This window comes from Propithecus coquereli, unplaced genomic scaffold (genome assembly GCF_000956105.1).
Source record: "Propithecus coquereli isolate 6110/MARCELLA unplaced genomic scaffold, Pcoq_1.0 Scaffold4, whole genome shotgun sequence".
In the NCBI taxonomy this organism is placed as follows: domain Eukaryota; kingdom Metazoa; phylum Chordata; class Mammalia; order Primates; family Indriidae; genus Propithecus; species Propithecus coquereli.
The window spans coordinates 932,586-954,081 of record NW_012149729.1 but is presented as its reverse complement, the minus strand read 5'-3'; the positions used below and the strand labels follow the sequence as shown (position 1 = coordinate 954,081).

General features: G+C 33.8%; 1 protein-coding gene across 1 annotated transcript in view; it reads right to left on the bottom strand.

Annotated features, from left to right (window-relative positions):
• Positions 1 to 4,551: 4,551 nt before the first annotated feature.
• Positions 4,552 to 21,496, bottom strand: part of WASL (Wiskott-Aldrich syndrome-like) — a 70,698-nt gene continuing 53,753 nt past the window's right edge. The window contains exons 9-11 of the mRNA XM_012652789.1: positions 16,311 to 16,831; positions 12,355 to 12,463; positions 4,552 to 7,156 (exon numbers count right to left, since the gene is read on the bottom strand). Coding sequence (XP_012508243.1) covers positions 7,095 to 7,156; positions 12,355 to 12,463; positions 16,311 to 16,831 — 692 coding nt within the window. The 3' untranslated portion in view covers positions 4,552 to 7,094. The remainder of the gene's footprint in view (positions 7,157 to 12,354; positions 12,464 to 16,310; positions 16,832 to 21,496) is intronic.

Genomic DNA, 21,496 nt, shown 5'->3' with positions numbered 1-21,496 from the left:
ATTGCTGTAATAGGGGAGGGAAGTAAGAGGGAATGGTAGGAACTATAAAACAAAATTGTATTGGATAATTTCTATAAGTAGTAAGCAGAATGGAGGTGATTGCCATAAATCAGCGAAAAGGCAAAGCTGGAGAGTGATTTAAGGGGGCAGTGCTTTCAAGAGAAGCAGTAAATGAAGACTGAGAATCAAGCCCCTTAAGCCTCAGAAGTCTGTCATTTCTTCTGGTTTTCTGCTCAACATTGTACAGTAGTTTCTATCTTTTGAGAAGATGCTGTGGAAAAAAATGCCATTGGAAATTTAGGTCTTGAAACCTAAACACTTGGGAAAGATAGTTTTGCACATTTTAAACTCTACATAGTATGATTTCTGCTCCTCCAGAAGACTCGGCCAAAACGGTTCTAGTAAGTCAATTAATACCATTGTCAAGGTACCTATTTATTCAAGCCAGTTGTTTCAGAAGAAATAGATTAGTCTAAAATGCCACCTGCACCTACATTTCTCTGAATAGCATGTTGAACATTGAGATTTGTGCATGTCCAAAATTCCATGTCTAACAGTGCTTTTTCCAAATTATAAGAGAACAAACAGCCATTGAGAAATGCTATTTAGCTTTGACAAAACGATTAAAGGACATGCATACATTTCCTATATTACATCAGTGATTTAAACTCTCCCCAATATTTAGAGGTAAATTATACAGAAATTTGATATGAACAACCCAGCATAAAACAGCCTGTTTTCAACACGGAACCCATTGCCAGTCTTGTAGGTAATGATTACAAATACGAATCTCTTCCTTACCCTTTTGTGTCTTACCAAAATTTTCTAATTAGATTAGATGCTCAGTGCAGTCATGTAAACTTCTTAAGAATCATAACTTATGGCTAAAAAGAGATTTCTGAAAACAAATGGAGTCAGCCAGAGAAGAATTTGTGCACTAATTTCTTCTCCTTGTACCTAGCAAATTCTTAATTTCCAAAGGTCAGGGTGATTCTATAAAACTACATTTTATACATATCAATACACACAAACGGCCGGGTGCAGTGGCTCACGCCTGTAATCCTAGCACCCTGGGAGGCTGAGGCGGGAGAATTACTTGAGCTCTGGAGTTCCAGACCAGCCTGAGCAAGAGCGAGACTCTATTTCTACAATAAATAGAAAGATTAGCTGGACCACACAGCAGGATGTGAGCAGTGGGCAAGTAAGCAAAGCTTCGTCTGTATTTACAGCCACTCCTATTCGCTCACATCACAGCATAAGCTCTGCCTCCTATCAGATCAGCAGCATTAGATTCTCATAGGAGCGTGAACCCTACTGTAAACTGTGCATGGGAGAGATCTATGTTGCACGGTCCTTATGAGAATCTAATGCCTGATGATCTGAGGTGGAGCTGAGGCGGTGATGCTAGCACTGGGGAGCAGCTGCAAATACAGATTATCATTAGCAGGGAGGTTTGACTGCACAATTAACGTAACACACTTGAATCATCCCCAAACCAACCCCCCCACCACCCACCCTCATCTGTGAAAAAACTGTCTTCCATGAAACCAGTCCCTGGTACCAAAAAGGTTGGGGACGGCTGGTCTGGGGTACATTGAGATTTAGCTGATAATCTGAGTAAAATTTGGCCCTTATACATTCACATCCTTGTTGAATAAACAAAAAATAATTTTATCGGCTTTTTCCTATTAAAAGTTTTCATCCTTTGAAATGGAGATTCAAACACCATTCTTATTAATAATTCTACTTGCTGAGCATTCTCTCAATCATCGATCTTTAAAAAAAAAAAAAAGCTTACAAACACAAATTCTTTCTATTCTATGCCTTCTTAGACTGCCATCCTAGCTAAAAAAAAAAAGGTTGTTTCTTTTTACGTCAGAAGCTGATTTAATGGGCTAAATTATACTTGCTTTACAGACAACTATAGAATTGAGACATGAACAGCTTTGTTTCCCTATAGTGAACTGGACATAATACCTTTTACTTTCATTTGTTTCTTCTAACACCATGAATACCGGATCCATGCTTTCGTTTCCTGCCTCTTTTCTAATAAAGGCTGAAGTACGTGGAACCTAATTAGAATCTCCCCTCTCTCATAATAAAGCCAGGAAATTGCATTTAAAGTGTTCAGTTTGTCCTTGTGTTCCTTGGAAGAACTCCCGGTCTTTAAATTGACAGTGCAGCTGCTGACTGAAAACTATTCAGAAAGATTATTATGTTTTCAAACTAATTTTCTGTCAGAAAACTTGATCATAAAGGTTTACAAAATTATGTTTAAGCAAAGACAATTTCTATTTACACCCATAAAAAACAAAAATAATTTTGATATACAATGAAAAGCTCGACCTCATTTCAACTCAGTGATAAATGACAGGAGTGCCCTGTGGTGACCAAATACTTGGGCAATGTAGAGTGACCGCCATCATTGAGCCAAAACACAATCACATGCTTCCAAGTCAGAGACTGGTTCCTCAAAGCAAGCCAGCTTTTCTGGGCAGAGATGGGCACAGGATGCTGGTGGCTTCCATCAATACCCAGATGTTATGAGAGAAAGAAAGGGTGACATAGCCATAAATCTTTTAGACACAAATTAAATCTGCGATTTATCCTTAAATTTAAGAAAAATAGAGAAAAGGATACAACATTATGGTGCATGAAGAAGAGCAAATGAACTAGTCTCAGATACCTCTAGGTGACCTTGGGCAAGCCCAACCACTCTATGGGACGGTACTCTCACCTGTGAAATCAGAGCATGGGCTTGGTGGTATCCACATGCCTGCTTGTTCTGATATAACTCAATGGTCTCCAAATGTCTTTCAGTTGTGAAATAGGTATTTTAGATTTAAAGGATGTTAGCAGGTAGGGACCTATCCTACTCCATTGTTGTATCTTAATGTAAACCACATATTTAGTTCTTAATAAATAGCTGTTTAAATATGGTGATATGATGCTTTAAAAAATCCTTAGAATTAGGTTTGGATGAAAAGCCTCAAACATAGCAATAACTAAGATAAAACTAAATTTAGGTCATGATATGCCAACCAATTCAAGACAGAAAATAATGTGTTTTGTTCAAGTTCCATAATGTAATTTGATACTGTTAAAACTGAACTTTCTCTTCTATAAAAAATTAAAAAAAAGAAAAAACCCTTCCTAAGGTAGGAAATTTTGGTGATTGTTAAAGAATTCAGGGGCCACTTCAAATTTACTAAAATTCTCCAATACACAAATATCTGACCTAAACTGAAAACCACCTATAAACTACTATCTTATATTTTACTCAAAATAATTGCTATTCATACCCTAATTTATCAGCCTTGATGGTGACGCAGTGACTAGTTTCGATTTTCACTGGACTTGTGTAAAAGTGAATACAGTATCAATAGTTAGTATAATCATTGATACATATTTTTTTTAAAGCTATGGTAGATGAATCTGGACACATTTTATTATAAAGACAAATTTTTCAACAGGCTCCTCACAGCAATGGAGGGCTGCCTACCATCTATCACATACAGAAGAAGTAAAGGCAGTCTTAGCATTAGCTACGAAGTATATTTCCAGCACATTTATAACAGTCCATTTATTAATATTACACCTTTTCCCAGTGGCTCCCTAAAAAGTTAAAAAAAATCCATGAATAAATGACCAAGAGATTATAAAAGAATGCTGTTTTGGAGGTGGGATGTGACAATGTCAATAAAATAAACATGGTGAGGTAAAATTTCCCAACTTTTCCATAAAGGATTTTCTACTGTACTATAAATAGGTCTTATCTCTATGCTTCTCCTTTAGGAACTCCATTGCTAAGACAGAGTTATTTCAGGAATCTCTGTTGATTAGAAAAATATATGGCAGGAATAATTCTGAGGCACATTTCTCTTTAAAAAAAATTTCTAAGAGTTTAATACATTCTTAAGTGTTTGTGTTTGTACAACAGAAACAACTTTTTAATAGAAAAAATTGTTCTTGAAATGGCTGTTAAACTTGGCTAAAACTCTTAAAAGGCATTTTGTAGCATCCTACACACTGGATTCCATAACTCAGTTTAATCTTCAGACACCCACTTGTGCCAGGGCAGTGAAACAGAAAATTCTATTTATCAAAAATAGAGTTTCCTGTTTAAAATGAACACCTTCTTTGATACTGTTTATTAAAAGGATCTATGTCCCACACAAACTGCTATATATTAGGCATTTATTGAAACTACCAGTAAACTCCAATATCATTCTGATTTAAAAACTTCAATATTTTTGGTACATGAAAGAATTCCAAACAGTTTGACCTTGCGATGCGAATGCTCCGTATGCCACAGCAGTGGCTTCCAGGGGAGCCACTGAACAGCTGTCATGTTTCCCAACAGAACAGGGTGTAACATTCTTTTGCTCACCATGTTTATTTAATGGCACACTCTAACTCTCAGGGCATGCAGTCTGCTGAAAACTTCAACTATTATCATTCCCTGCTGTGCACCCTTTGCTATACAGCTTAAATTTTTTTTACACACTTTAATCTCTTAACAATAAACAAATAAAAACACACTATTTTATGCTATTTGGGTCAAATTAATTTTATTATGCTCCATGATGAATTGCCACCAGTGCAACATCCTATTCACTATACATTTCAAAAAAAATTCACATACTAAACAAAATTTCAGTTGTTTGAAAATGAAATGATTGAAAGTCTTTATGAATCTCATACATACAATATGTGGCTAGCCGAAATTGTCTCTCACGTAGCATTTAGATATAAAAAGCCTCATGCTAGTTTGTTAAATACGAAGGCTACCAGACAATCATTTAGCTGGAATATATGCGGGAGGCTTCCAGACAATGCACAGGTATAGTGCGGCCCACAGTGCAAGATGGTGGAGGACTGAAACATGCAACCTTTTATCTTACTTGGTAAAGTGGACTCAGTCTTCCTGCCTGGACTGAATTCCACAGCTGCTGTGTTTCAACCAATAGTAATTTAGGCTTTGCTTAACAACAACAAAAAGTCTTTTTTTTTTTTTTTTAAGAAAAAAGAATAAACATAATTACCTTTGGCAAATTACATACTCATCTCACTTGTTTAAAATTGTGTTTCCAGCTCAAAGAATTGATATTCTCTTCTCAGGGAGTTTCTGATAAATATTTATATACCATATTTAGCTGGAAAATCCTGAATTCCTTGGCCAAAAGTTAAAAGAGATCTTAAATTGGCATTACCTTAAAGACATTTCTAGAAAATTTAAAATTTATGTCAAAAAGAAAATAAAAACGTTTAATATTATTTAAAATAATTATAATGCTCCATTTATCATTTGCACAAATTCCTAATTTCATTGGTTAGTAGTTGTTCAGCCTCATCCACACCAGACTCACTGAGCTCAAGCCACAATAAAAATGATAGTAAGCAGAAAAAGGTTTCTAGCAGCAGAGGGCACTGTTTTTGCAAGAAACAGAAAGTCTAGAATCTTTCCCATGTGCTTAAATTACTCTTGCAAGGAAGGTAACATTCTTTGAATAACTTAACTATTTTACTGCACCACTTACTGCTTTCAGCAACAAAACCTTTTAAATTATTTCTTATGATAACTAGATGCATGATCACTAGAGATTATGTGATAACTGGTTAAAACTGAAGCCACATCTTGCAGGTCCAGCCTGTCAAGATCATGCCAATACTAGATTTTGGTCGGTACAATTCTAGATAGCATAATTTTTAGTTGGATATTGTGACTATAGTAATGAAATACATCTGGAACTACATTCTGCATATGACTCAATGTGAGAAAAATATGTCTGTATTTAAATCAGATAATTTTCTACCTAAAATTTAAAGTAGGTAGGTGTGATAATTAGCACTATAAATATGAAACAACCACCTGTAGGCAGATTAGTGTATTGTAGAGAGGCAAGGAAACCCTAATTTTAACACTCCGTTTAGTATGCATAACAAATGTGCAGGTTGTAAAGTTTTATTTTAAAAAATCTATCACTCAGTTATGTGTTCCAAGAAAATTTGACATTGGGACCACCAATCTTTTGAGAAAAATGTAACCCTTCACATGATACTTGATGAAAACCTTGAGAAATTATCAAAATAAAAATTATGGCATGGTAGGTTCAGCATTACAGTGCATTTCTTTGCCAATTAGATTAACCTCAATCCATACAAACTGCAAAATAAAAATACTTAAATTCCACATGATCTTAATAACGTTCTGATTTGTACAGCATTTTTAACCAAACATTGGTATAACCATAATGCATACCATTTTCAGTTCATGTAGAACTATTCCCTAAGCGCCCTAAACTCCAACTTAATATTAACTTTTCTGTTTCAGAATAATACCAAAAATATTTTTAGAATTTTTGTCAAAAAGAGCCTACCACATTTGCTATAGCATAAAAATAACCTCAGTCAAGAACAGGCATATAGGGTTCCTTATGAATCCAGCCTGCAAATACCACTGCTGTACCAATAACAGGCAGTATTGTTCTAAGAGGTGTGTTACTGATTTTCCCCACTAGTATCTCTGTAGTGATTTTATGTAGAGCATATTGCTAAAATTTGAGAAACTGCATCAGTGTAGTGATGTCTAAAGAACTGTGCAATCTATCAACTTCAACATTCATATGTAGCATTGTACTCAAAACGAAGGGGCTAAAGAAACTAAGATTTGCATCACTTAAAAAAGAACGCAGTGCTATACTAGATTTTTATAAGAAAATTTAGGTACAGAAAAAGTAGGGTATGAAAATAGTGTTTTCCTTCTGGCATTATAACTAAATTACATTAAGGTTTTTGTCAGTCTCACATATAATATTTAAACTCCCTTGTTGATGGAATGGAAAATATTCACAAGTCAAGTGAGCATTGTGGTGTAAACTTGCACACAATAACAGGGAGTAGCTTTGTAGAGGATTATGACAAACCTTTACAGATTAAATGAGGTATTGCACAGATTAATAAAAAAAAGCAAAAAAGGCAACAAAAATATACAGCAAATTGGTAGAACATTTACATGATAATTTTACAGAACCCATAGACAGAAAGTAGTGTTTAGTATTTCACCTTAAAAATATATATATATAATATATAGATCAATCTTCCCATTCATCATCGTCCTCAAAATCTTCTTCGTCATCTTCATCTTCATCTTCATCTAGAAAAAAATTATCAAGACAATTAAAATATATGCATAAATAAAATGACATTACATAATTCTTGGGTGAGTTCTCCTATTAACTCCTGAAAGACAAACTGTTTGATTCCTGGAGGACTCTGATTACTAAAATAGCTTAAAATAAATTTTATAACATACATCTAAAGAACTATATGTATATAAAATTCTATACAAAGGGTTATTTGAAACCAATCCATAACAATGCCAGTGCCTGATACACTGTGAAGTGGATACAACACTGAACAGTTACAAATCTGGGACAGTCTATTCTACGAAAGTGCTGAAATTAAATTAAAATCAGTCTTAATGTGAAGTATGTTCCAACCCACATATATACATGGGATCTTGACTCTCTCATCTGGCTAAAGAGTAATGGATGATATAAAAATATATATATTTTAAACAATGTAATCTCAAATTTAAAGACTGCTCCAGATAGCCTGTATCTGTAATGGAATAACTGACAAATCACAAGCGGTTTAGTTGGGGAGTGCTTTGATCATTCAAAAGTAAAGTGAAGATTAAGATAGGAGTCAAAAGATTTGGGTCCTTGTGCCTTAGTATCTACCAAGCAAATTTCAACTTGTATGTTTGTTAATGTGTTAATCACATTTGGGTTGTCCTTTCTGAATTTCAGACTTGCCTATCATGAATCCAACTGCCTTCTTGTATCCTTCATGTGGATTCTGAAACTCAAAACTTCTGAAGTTTTATCTCCATCCTCAACCTTCTTCTCCCCCTCCACCCTAGTCTGCTCCATCTCAATAAATGGCATCCTCTCGGGTGATAGGTCAAAATCCTAGAAATTATAACTGCTTCCTCTTTTTTCACCATCCGGTCATCAGGTATGCTCCTTCTCACCACTTGTACTGCTATTCTTCACACCACCATCATACTCTGCTTGGATTATTGCAACTCTATAGTCCATTTACCTCACAGCAAACGGGATGGTATTATTAATTTTAAGATTTAAAAATATCATGTTGCTACCTTTCTTAAGTTCTCCTGTGGCTGACCACTGCTATTTGAATAAAAGCTGATGTTAACCTCACTCTACAATACCCTATGTGATTTGCCCAGTTATTGTCTCTCCTCCTCTCCCAAGCTTTTCTCATAATGCCCTCTCCTTCAATTTACTACTTCTAGTAAGATGGCCTTTTTTTCGTCCCTCAAACTTACCAAGCTTACTCTTGCTTCAGAGCTTTAGCAGTAGCAATTTCTTCTTTTTGGCTGAGTCTTTTCATCATTTAGGTGCCACAAAAAATACCTTCTCTCTTTCCTGACCATCCTATATGTAAAGTATATCCCTTCCTCACAATCAGTAACTGTTTATTCCATTTTATTTTCCCCATAACACTCACCACTACCTGAAATTCTTCTATTTAACTTGTGGATTGATAGTCTTCACACGAGAATATAAGCTCCATGACAGCAAGGACTTTGCCTATCTCATTTATCATCATGTTCTCAACACCAGAACAGTGCTGCACTGAAGCTGTTCAATAAATACTTGTTCAATGAATGAATAAAAATTCAGATGCCATCAAATTCTATGAGCACACTTCTACATTACATCAACTTTCCATAATTACCAGCCTCTTAAATATATATACCTCATAAAATCCATAAAAGCCAAGTGTGTACAGTGAGATAGTAGCTAAGCAATCACACTTGACAATAAAGAGCTCACAAGATCTGAGTATGTGACTTTATGTGTGGATTAGATGCTCATTTCCCCATATAAAATAGATTGTTTGAAGGTTTTTATAAAGTACTTATAAAGTACTTGAGCTCTAGTATTAGAATTTGAAATTAACAGAAGCCAGACAGGTATAAAGATAACTTGCCCTGGCCCCGAACTAAGTTATTACAATAATAATAGTTATTTTTTATTTATTTAAATCTGGTGGTCAGCTCTAAATTGTTACAGAATTTATTTGGAAAGGAGTTCGATTGACTTTGTGTTAATTTTTGTGTTTACTTTACTAGTAAGGGAAATAATACCCAACCCAAAGTTTTTACTAGACATGCTTCACAAAATTACCTGGATGAAAAGCATCCAGTATACCCAACTATGCTGCCATTTGCAGAGTGACAAAAGACAGGAATTTATCAGCATCCATGGTGAAGAGAAGTAGCTAATAATTCCATCATCAGGTACTACCATAGGAATAATAGTTAAAAGAAATAGGACCAGAAGTAAGTAAAAAGCATGCTATATATTCATTATGTCATCACGACTATTATATAATATTAATTATATCTTTTAAAAAAATGCACTGTAGGAGTATTCAGCAGAACCAACAGACATCAGAACACAATAAATGCTTCCTCATGATCATATATTTCACAGAAACCTTATATTTCCCTTTTCTAGGCAGCATGAGGATCTTTTCTTTATCTCTGATATTAGCAGCTATCAAGATTCTTCTTGAGCATTTTCCATATCTGAAGTTATCTTTTTAATTTTCTTTTCCTATTCAGCCTAAACTTCATGGTGTCTAGTCACCTGAGTTTACTCTCAATGGTCTGAATTCTAAGAATTCTTAATTCTTGCCATCTCAAACTTTTGCCATAAGGCTGAACTCAATAATGTTCTCATCTGCGCCAGTCGCTGTATTTTTTAATGATACATTGATGAAGGACCTATTTTTCCTGCCTTCAAGTGTCTTGAGTGGTAGGGAGATAGATGTACAAACGGATAAGCTGAGACTTAGTACTGATGTCAAATTATTGCTGCATGTTATCTGACACCTACCCTGGGGGTAAAGGTGGAGTGAGAAAATGGCCTATAAACAATTTTTAATTTAAGTAACCATATTTTTATAGTATTTTCAGTATCGATTGCGATGTCTTTAAAGTTTAGCTAACTTTTTAGCATAAATCATGTCAGAAGGTCGTGTTTTTCAGAGGAAAATTTGGCCATCTGCTGATAAAAATAATATAAACTAGCAGATAAATGTTTAGAGTAGTAAAACAAACCTAGGAAAACAAAGGCCCCTTTAATGACTGTTTCTAAAGAAAAGGTGTCAAAAATACAACTGGCATGTTGTTCAGCTACCAATTCTAGTGATGGGCAGGAACCTTGTCAATACTAAGCCATAAAGGAAATAGAGTAGGTGGTCCCAATAATCACAGTCTCTCTTTCTACCCTTCTAATTAAAGCTCAATTCCCTGTCCTCATCTTTATCAGAAGCATCTGAACTTCTGATGATCACCCTATTTTCCTTCAAACATTTTCTTCACCTGGCTTCTAGATACCACACTCTCTAACCCTCAGATCTTATCAGACCTTCTCATTTCTATCTATAACCACTTCTTTGATCTCATCCACTCCCACAACTTCAAATACCATGTATCTATGTATATCTTACCAACATGCAAATTTATATTAACAGTTCAGACCTTTCCTGTGAATTCCGGACTCCTAACCAAATGCCTCAACATCTACATTTGAATTTTTAATAGGTATCTCAAATGTAATATGTACAAAATAAAATTCCTAATTTTTCTTCTCATACTTTCTCCTCCTAATCTATCCCTTCTCTATTAAGAAAATTTCACTCTTCCAGTTGCTCAGGTCAAAAACCTTGGAGTCATCCCTTACCCCTCTTTCTTTCAAACTTCACTTCCAATATATCAGCAAATCCAGTCCACATTCAAAATGTAACTAATATTTAACCACTTCTCATTGATGCTATAAACCTGGTTCAAGCCTCCATCATCTCTTACTTGGATCATTACCATTCCTCTGCTAAAGGCCCTGCCATCACATTCAGAATAAAAGCCAATATAGTTTCAGTGCTCTCAAAGCCTTACTACTGCCCCACTACTTCCTCTTATACTTCAATCCTTACTATTCTTTCCCTCCCCTCCTTGCTCCAGCCATACTGACCTCCTCATTGTTTCTCAACCTCACAGACTTTGCATTTACTGTTCATTCCATATGACATACTTTTCCCAATTTTCTACATGGTTCACTCCCTGCACTTCTGGTCTTTTCTCAAATGTCACCTCAGTTGGACTTCATCATTCCATTTCAAAACTAACCTCCCTCCCATACATATCCTGTAACCCCATATCTCACTTTTCAGCTGAAAAATTTTTGTCCTTAGCATCATGTAACCATTTAAAGCACTATGTATTTTTATCTAATTTATTTTATTGTTTGTCTTTCTCTTGTTAGAATACATTCTCCATGAAGGCAGGGATTTTTGCTGTTCTGTTAAAATTTTATTATTATTCCACAATAAGTATTTATGAAATCAATTAGCCTGCCCTATCTTTGTAATGCAGTATACAAACAAGTATGTCTATAACAAATATTGCTCAAGGATCTTAGCTATCCACATCCTTACAGAGAAACAAAGAAAAGGAGTAACATTTATTGAGCACTTACTGTGTGCTAGGTAATCTGCTGGTTAGTTACATACTATTTTGTTTAATTCTCACATCGATCGCATGATTTGTGAATTCTCTCCATATAACAAATAAAAATATTGAGCTTCAAAGAGATTAAATAATAGATCTAATAAGAACAAAGATCTGATTCTAGCACACCATGTTGGAGAAACTCTTTAGTAAACCTTCACCACTCCAGTCAGCAAAATCCATACGCTTGTTCTTTTTTAAAAGCAATATTCATTTATATGGTGGTATGTATATGTTTAATAATAATCTCAGAATAAGCACTGGTTTATTTAAATAAACCTTTTAGGAAATGACAAAGGTTTTAAAAAATTAGTATTCTTTAGCAAACTCTGGAAACAGTGGAAATTATCTAAATTCTTAGCCCTAACCCTCACAGATCAAGAAAACCTCTTGAATTTGTTACGACTTAAGAATGTCATAGAGATATGAAACGCAAAGATCTTAAGCCTTGTTTAGAGGTTGTTTGCTAGGGATTCTATTAAGTATTTCTTGCTATCGGAAACAAAATTGTCATTTTTCTGAAGCTGTTCTTCCAATTTATAGTTACGGCTGTGGTGTCCTGGCATCCATTAAGCTTCGGATAGACTAGTCACAGAGGCAACAACTTTTTAAAATACACCCTGGAACTAACATAAGCTCAATTACCACAGAGAAAGTTAGTGACAATCATAAAACAAAAATAATGGAGTATCAAACAAATTTATTAAACAAATAAATAACACAAACACACACACACACACAAATACCTGAAGAATGAATGGCTTTGCTCCTTTTCTGCATCACTTCCATTAATGCACCCACAATTCCTGAAGTGGGTGCAGGTGTCGGTGGTGTAGACTCTTGGCCATCAGACACCTTGGGAAAGAAAGTTAGCAAAACTCAATAAAAAATCCTTAGTAAAGAATCTTTCAAGGAAGTCTTACTATCTTAGAATCACTTCTTATCTTAAAAGAAAATTAAAAAGAATTAAGCCCAAGACAGGATTAAACAAATCAAGGAGAAATAAACTGCTGTCTTAAAAGAATTACTCAAGAAATATTTCCTCTTCTTCTTAATGTATAAGCCATTGATACATTTCCAAATCAATGTTTATATTTAGATTAACAATTCAATCCTTTCCTGAATGATACTTGCCCTGGCAGCTATTTCTGTTTATTCCAGCACACAAAGCCCTAGATGATAAATTTTAAAAGTATTACCGAAGTGCATATTTTATAAACCTAGGGTAATATTTACATTCCTAGAGTTAAGTGGGATGTCTATTTAAGATCTCTAAGAGCAACTATAGAAACTTATGTTCTCCTAGAAAATTCAGCTCTACACATTTGTTATATTTATACCTCATATAATATAAAGTTATAACTAATAAGTATATATTGTAATTCAAAACGAACCTCCCTTCTCATAGTGTGTAACTTTTGAGATCAGTTGAGAAGCTTTCAAAATGTATTTGCCTCACAAGGCAACTAACTATCCCTAACTGAAGTACATCCATCTGCTCCAAACCACATTAAGAAAACAAAGACTCTCGTTAAAATTTAATTTCTCAGGATGATAGTCCATACAAAATTATCTCTGCTTCCAAAACTCAAACTAAAAAAGAGAGAATACAGGAAATCTATAGATGTTCAAGGAAAAAAAACACAATTTAGAAAGTACTGCTCTAAGTGTACTTTGACCAGAATGAGCAGTTGTTTTTACATATTCATGTTGTGAATTCTGTCTGTGGACTTCTATTATCCATGTAAAAGTATAATATTGGTATAATTAAAGATGAAATAGCATAGCTGTACCAAATAATTACCTAAGTTTTTAAATATATATTTTTATTTATTTGAAATTCTAAATCATTTCCTACAAAAAAATTATTTTATTAAGACAAACTTTGCATTTTGGTCTTTACAACTCTTCTCCTAATACTACTTGTTCTTTCTGGACTTAAGACCTTTATTTTTCTTTTTTGAGAAAATTCAAAATAGCTCCCCAGAAAATACAAACTCATTCACTAGTATTTATGCTTCAGGGACTGTATATTAACTGTTACCAGTATAGAAGTGCCGCAAATGAAAAAGATAACAGAAATAGTTTCAGACCTTTATATTTCTATATGAGGCTCTCCAAGAAGTAAAATAGCAACCAGGACATTTAGATTACTTTTAAGCAATCTGATAATATAAAGGAGAGAATACAAAGTAAAAACACACACTGTCAACAAACACATTTTTTTAAGTATTTACTTGGACAAGGTGCTATTTGAAGTACTATGAGTACTTCAATTATTCAAATTCAAAATAGGTGAGTACTTATATACCTCCTGCTAGCTCTTTAAAGTAAATCTGTGGTTTTATATTTATCATATTCATCACAGAATGGATGATTTATACAGAAAATTTAAAGAAATATAGCCAGAGAAATTTCAACCACAGAATGATTATTTTTTTGAAACATAAAATTATGGACTCAGATCACATGTGTAACATGCCAATAATGTACTGATTATGTACTCTATGGTAATACACTGAATGCAATCAAAAGGAAAGTGATGATGATGACAATGATGATTTTGAGACAGTGTCTCACTCTGTTGCCCAGGCTGGAGCGCAGTGATACAATCATAGCTCACTGTAATCTCAAACTCCTGGACTCAAGTGATCCTCCCTTCTCAGCCTCCCAAGTACAGGGGAATACACCACACCCAGTTATTTTTGTTATTTTTGTAGGTACAGAGTCTTGCTACATTGCCTAGGCTGGTCTTGAACTCCTGGCCTCAAGCAGTCCTCCCACCTTGGACTCCCAAAGCATTGGGATTATAGGTGTGAGCCACTATGCCTGGCTGCGAAAGTGATTATCTAGGATAAAAATGGCCTACTATCCCACACTTAGAATGGAAAATATTTTTCTCTCTAAAAGAAATTTAGAGATCAACTGATAGCGTTTTTTTGGGTGGGAAGTAGGAAGGGTGGGTTGGGATGGGAAGAAGTAAGAGATGGCGAGAGTAAATAGAAAATTTAACTCATCAACTTTTTAAATTGAGAAAAGAGGATTCAACTTTATTCATTAAAAATAAAACATCACCTTATTATAGCTAAATGAGAGAAAAAAATGAAAGCTTGTGAAAAGGAAATAGAAAAGAAAAAACAAAAAGGTAGGCTAGGAGTGGGAGATATGGGAATGAGAATGACACAGGAGCTAGCAATAATTCTAAGGCAAAAGCTGAAAGTAAATGACCTTATTAAAACCTGCTATTCACCTAAGCAGTGGTCACTTTGACATTAATTCTCCCCACTAACCACTCTTTAAAGTTCTTCAACTGCTCCTGGGAAATCTTCAGTCTGAACTAAATGCTGAAAGGGAGCAAAAATGATTGCCATTCTGAATACATGTAAAGAAAAGATCTAGATGTACTTTAAAGTTCAAACGCTTCTTAAATCTATGCTATGCTAAGTTTAAATGTTTTCATTCTATTAATTGTTTACTATCCATTACTCTCCTCCTAGCCAAAGCTTCTGAGATCTATAAAGTTACTTTAATTCCTTACACTGCAAAATAATTTTCAGTTAAAATATCCTTCTGTTATCTTCATTTTCCTCATAGAAAAATCTACCATCCATTACCTACCTTAAGTCCTGTAGAACACATTACATATAAAGCCTCAGAAGAAAGTATGTAAACGTAGACAGGTTAGGCTCTAGGATAGGAGTCAGCAAACTAGAGCCCATGGGCCAAATCTAGCCTGTCCTGTGCATTTTTGGTTTTTCCCCCTGGTTTGTTTGTTTACAATTTAAAAGCCAAGGATGGTTTTTACATTTTTAAATGGTTAAAACAAAAAACCAAAAGAAGAATATTTGTGATGTGAAATTATATGAAATTCAATTTCAGTGTGCAAAAATAAGTTTTATAGAACACAATCATGCCCATTCATTTAGGTATTGTCTGTGGCTATTTCTGTGGCACAACAGCAGAGTTGAGCAGTTATGACAAGAGACTATATGGCCCATAAGCCTAAAATATTTACTACCTGATCCTTTATAGAAAAAAGTTTTCTAACCTCTGGAAGATTAAATGATCATCTCACCTAATTCAGATAATCCTAAATTATCTGCCATTATTGTCAGAAATTCTATTAGAACTCTTTCAATTTTCTGAGTCTGATTCTCTACTAATCCAAATTTCAGACCATGGAGACTTTAGAATATGATTTAATTTTCATAAAGTTACTAGTTTGGATTTACCAAAGTGATTGCAGTTGGTTTCAAGTAGGGCTATTTTTAATTTCTCATAGTTTAATAAGAATTGTTCTTTAAATTAAAGTACCTTTTATTTAAAAGTAAAGTCTAGAACAATGAATTGCAAACTATAAAATTATATGAAATTCTAGAATAGGTAAAAACTAATCTATGGCAATTATATCAGTGATTGTTTTTGGAAGAACTAACTGGGAAAAGGACTGAGGGAACATTCTGAGGTGACAGAAATGATCTACATTTTAAGGATGGCTTACACAGCTACAGATAATTATCAAAACTGAATTAAAAGTTTGTGCATTTCACTGTACATAAAAATATTAATATATCCATAGGGTTAAAAAGCTAAATAGCAAGAGAAAAAAAACAAAAGAATAAACCTTTCAAAAATGTCTTATAAATTACTTTAAAATACCATTATGATAGATGATCTAAAATGAAAAGAACAGATTACTTACAGATTTTAGTTGAATACCCTGTCGTATCTGGTCTAAAAGCGCATCCCGTCCAGAGCAGGACACTGGTCGACTGTTCTGTTCCACTTTTTTTAGTTGAGCACCCTCTCTAATTTGATCTAAAAGAGCTGCTTTGCTTCCTGCAGGAGTTGGAACTTGTTGGTCCCCATCAGAAGGGAGGCCAGGAGGAGGAGGAGGCCCAGGTGGAGGAGGAGGTGGAGGCGGTGGGGGTGGTGCCACTGACCCTGCCACTGACAGAGGTGGAGGTGGTGGTGGAGGCCCTGAAGGTGCTGAGGAGGGAAGAGCTGGAGGTGGAGGAGGGTACATCCTATTTGGCGGCGGTGGAGGGACTCCTACACCAGGCCTGGAAGGAGGTGGTGGTGGAGGTGCAGCTGTGGGAGCTCTTGAAGGTGGTGGGGGAGGAGCACCTCTTCCTCTGGCAGGAGGAGGAGGAGGGCCCGAGCTATGTGGAGGGGGAGGAGGAGGAGGCGGCCCTCCCCTTGATGGTGGTGGAGGTGGTGGTGCTGAAATGAAAACAGAAAAAAAGAAAGCATGCTTTTTCCCCCCACAATCATCATATTAAAAAGCAACTCACTTTAACAAGTATGAAAACAAAATAATACCAAGAAAAAAGGGCCTCATCTTTGCATTTACTTTTCAATTTTATTTGGGAATTCTCAGCTTAAAGATCACCTTCCTTTTGTTTCTTGAAAAATATTGGCTAAAACAGAAGAATTTAGTTTTTAGGAATCAGGACCAGTTCTGAGGAGAGAATAAACCCTTTTCTACTTCATATAATAATAACAAAATCATATCAATGAAATTAAACATTTTGGTTAATAAGCATTATTTTACATTTTAATAATAATTAATGAATACCTTCCCTCTTTAAAGAATCAAGTATATTTAGTTTTTTTAACAAAATTAATTCACATTCAGAACTATATAGTGTGGCATAACATATTAGAATTTATTAACATTAATTTGAGCTAAAACCCAAATATAATGCTTTTCTTTTAAAATGTAAGCCTTTGTCATCTAATTTATATTTGTACTTTTATTTTAAAGTATAACATCATATATTTCTAAAAGATAGCCTAAATTCTAGTTATGGCATTATGAGAGGCTGCTTGCTCAGTTGAAATGTTCAATCACTTATTCAGGAGATATGAATCAAGAATTTCTATAAAGTGCAAAATTCAAGTTATTAACAAAAATTACCATTATTCTGGTAGTAATGATATCTGTATTCTTATTCAACTTAAGTGAAAATGTAAGATATAATAGTAAATCAAACTCAAAGTAGAGCAACATTAAACTATACTGGGCAATATGACTAAAACCTTAAAGTACTAAAATTTATTTTATTTCATGGTTTTACCAACAGTATATACAAACACATAATAATATACTTCATTATTTCTCCATTCATTGAAAAATAGAAAAATTAATATTTTTAGGAGTAGAGAAATCCTAGAATCCACAACAGCTATTTGTATTTACTGATACAAAGTATAATATGGTATCTACGGATATCCCTACCCAACCTATTCAACTATAAATATCTATCTTAATTACAAAGAACAAATTAGATGCTCAATAATGCAATAACACCAGAAAGGGAAAAAACCCTCACTTCAAAGGGGATAAAACAGTGTTTTATATGATTTCATCTGTGACAATCATGGGAATCATGCTAGAAAAATTTATCAAATGTAATTATAAACATTGGATGAAACATGCAGAAAGGCTAATACTCACATAGCTATTGTATCCTGGTACATAAATTTTTCAAACTGGAAATCATATAAAGCTGAAAGCAGGAGAGTTATCCCACTAAGATGTAGGCTATTGCAGTGGCATGCTCCTATGACATACTCTCAAGGTACAGTGCAAGTCTGGGTGTTGCAACTGAAATTCACCCAATTTTATAAATGGACTGAAAAGGAGACTTAAAACTAGCTAAAAACAAAGTCCTTTTCTAACATATTTTGCAATCAAAGAGGAAAAAAACGGATGATATGGCATATATGTATTATGTATACTCCCTAAATATAGTATATCAAACCCTTCAAAACCATATACAAAATTTCATTTTAATAAGTTTTAGTTTTATATTTCAAATATCAATATCTGTTGTCTAGACTGACATTTTACGGTTTGATCATGTTATTCAAGAGGAAAAGGAGTCAGCCTATCCTATTCCATATGGTATTTAGACAATCATTTCTTGTGGTTCCACTAAGAACTTTAGAGTCATCATTTTTTGTATGAATTTTACATACAAAAAACTAATGTTCTCTTGAGCTTGCAAGTAACTAAATTTATTGGAATGATTTGTGGTTCCACTAACGACATTCAAATAACACTAAATCTTTGCTCAAGAAAAGGAAGAGTCTTAATTTATAGTGAATAAATTATCAGCTGCATCCAGTTTGAGTGTAACACAAGTTCAGGGTTTCTATTATCTTGAAAAGTGACAAGCAAACTTCTTTGTGTTTTCTTGAAGAAAACATCTATTACCAACTTTCGATTTTTACAGTCTATATTATATCTACATTCAAAGGAAAGTATGAAAAAGACATGCTATATCCCAAGGTAAAAATGTGAATGAATTAAAACAGGAGAGGAAAGGACAGATGGAGTGATGTTAATTAGGTTTACACTCACAAAAACGTCTGCTAAGCAGACACCACACACTACCATGAGAAAGTCTATAGTCTACAGATTTTCAAAACTCTTAAGTCACCACAAACACCAGAATCAGAATTACAATAGTATTTTTTAGATTTTTAAAAAACAAAGTAAAAAGCATGAAACAAAAGTTACAATAAAAACTGCTATTATCAAACTTTAGTTAAAAGGAAGAAAGAAAGGAGCTTACAGAAAAAAGCCGTTCTTGATGGCATACTATTAAAAAACGTTGATATACTTAAAAATAAGTACTAATTCAGATCAATATTAAGAGTACTGGTATATATGAAATAACTCTAGATATTTACAGGAATTACAAGAAGAAATTATAAAATAACATTAACTTATACTTTTAAAAATGCAGCATTACAGAATTCAAGAACCATTAAAGAACTACTCTCATGTACTCTCATCAAGATAAAACAGAAAAATTTTACTTAACACAAATTAAAATTTATGAAAATACTGGCAACTCCCTGAATAGGCATGTGTAGAACTGTGTATTTATTTATATTTAGTTCCCCCCCCAAACCAAGTTAATGTATAAATATAAATTTATTTTATACAAGTTACTGAAAAAATGTCAAGTGTGAAAAGCAATCACTAAAAATAATAAATATAATTAGTAATATTAAAAACAACTGGGTGCTGTGGGCAAAAAGTGTTTTTTTTTTTTTTGAATCCACAAAATTTCAATGAAATTATCTAAATTACAAAGTATAAGCTCTGGCTCATATAAAAATTAGTTTTATCTTAGCATCTATATGCCCGAAACATTAGTTTAAGCACAGGGTACAAAACCTCACGGGCAGTTAGATTTAGAGGTAGGATATATGAGCTTTAGTTGCTTTGAAAATCAACATATCACAGCATGCACAATTTAGAGTACTGGGTCAAATAATGTCTCACATACATACCACTCCACTGTGGTGGACCTACAGAACAGATTACTATGAGTTAATGGACTTCAAACAATTGCACACACACAAAAAGAAATGTTGACAATCACAAGTCTATTACCTTTAGATAAGCCTGATCACATGATTTTACAAAGTAAGTGTCAAGAGATTTGATTCAGTAGGTTTTATAAAGCCATTTTTAAAACAACTTCATCAACTTTTCCCTTTCTATTTTTTGATACTTTTTAGTATTAATTTACATTACGTGCTCTGCCTAGAAAACATTTCCTTAACAAATTGTTAATTTGCCTTTCTACTAATCCTTTTTAAAAAAAATTTGTTTTAAGAAAAATCATTCTTTGGCATCTAAAAGGTTCAATACTAAGAGTTAGGTTCTTGAATACAGTAAGAATTTTTCAGACCTTATCCTTTGTTCCCAAAGCATGTTTTTTAATGCCTGTGTCTTTTTTGGTTTATTTTAGGTAATTCAACTAAGGAAAGATCTTGCCTAATTTAATGTTTTAAGAACAGGTAAAATAAAAAGCAGTAATGATAAAGTTTAAAAACCAAACCTAATCAAGTTAATATGGTCAACTCTTAGTTTACTCAGGTGACAGGGCAGCAGTATGGATGGTCCAATAATGTTCAAGAGTAATTCATAAACTTATAAATTCAGAGAGCTGAGAGCTTGAGCACTTTAAACCTGGTAGTGTAAGGAGTAGGTGGGTATAACAGTGGAGAAAAAGAAAGTCAAGGAACACAGAAAAGTTCTCAAGACCTGCTATCATAACAGTAACTGTGACCAACTGGGAACATTTAGAAACAACGGTACTGCGCCCAAGGTGGTTTTTAAAAAATCCACAGAATTTGGAAATGTAATTTTTTGCAAAGTAAGATAAATTAGCATCATGCTAGTTTCCAAAGAACTATGTTTCCAAAATATTAATTGTGACCTTATACTTGCTTACATATCTGTTTCCATGCCATTCTATAAGATTTCTGAAGGCAGAAATCTTATCTTTGCATCTAAATATCCCGAGACTGGTGCTGGCATAATAATGTTTACTGAATATGTGAATGAGTGAATGAATGAATGAATCAATCAATCAAAGACTGACTGAACACTGGCAGTGAAATAGACAGGTAAGCCAAATATCTAATTTAAAATGACAGTTAAAATCTTCAGAAGAATGCCTTAACTGAAAGTTTTACTCTGTCACACTTCGTATTATGAGTATGCAAAATCTAGGAACAAGAAAAGAAAGGAATCCCAAATTAAAAGGTGGCAAAGACATGACTGTCATATTAGAAAACTGAGTTATTTTATCTGCATTTTAATATGATAATTGTTAAGACACAACTAAAATACAAGGTGCTTTAATAAACTATCAGATCTTAAAAGGTTGCAAATTGTGCTCTCAAGATACTAAAAAGAAAATTTTAGACTTTATCCAAGAAAAACAGTTGTATTTCAAAATTAACAGAAAGTTATAGTATTTATATTCTGAAAATGTTTGCATTACTAATTAGAGAGTGATTATATTTAAATTGTTACTTCTGAATTATAATAAAAATTTAATGGTGGTTTCTAGGATT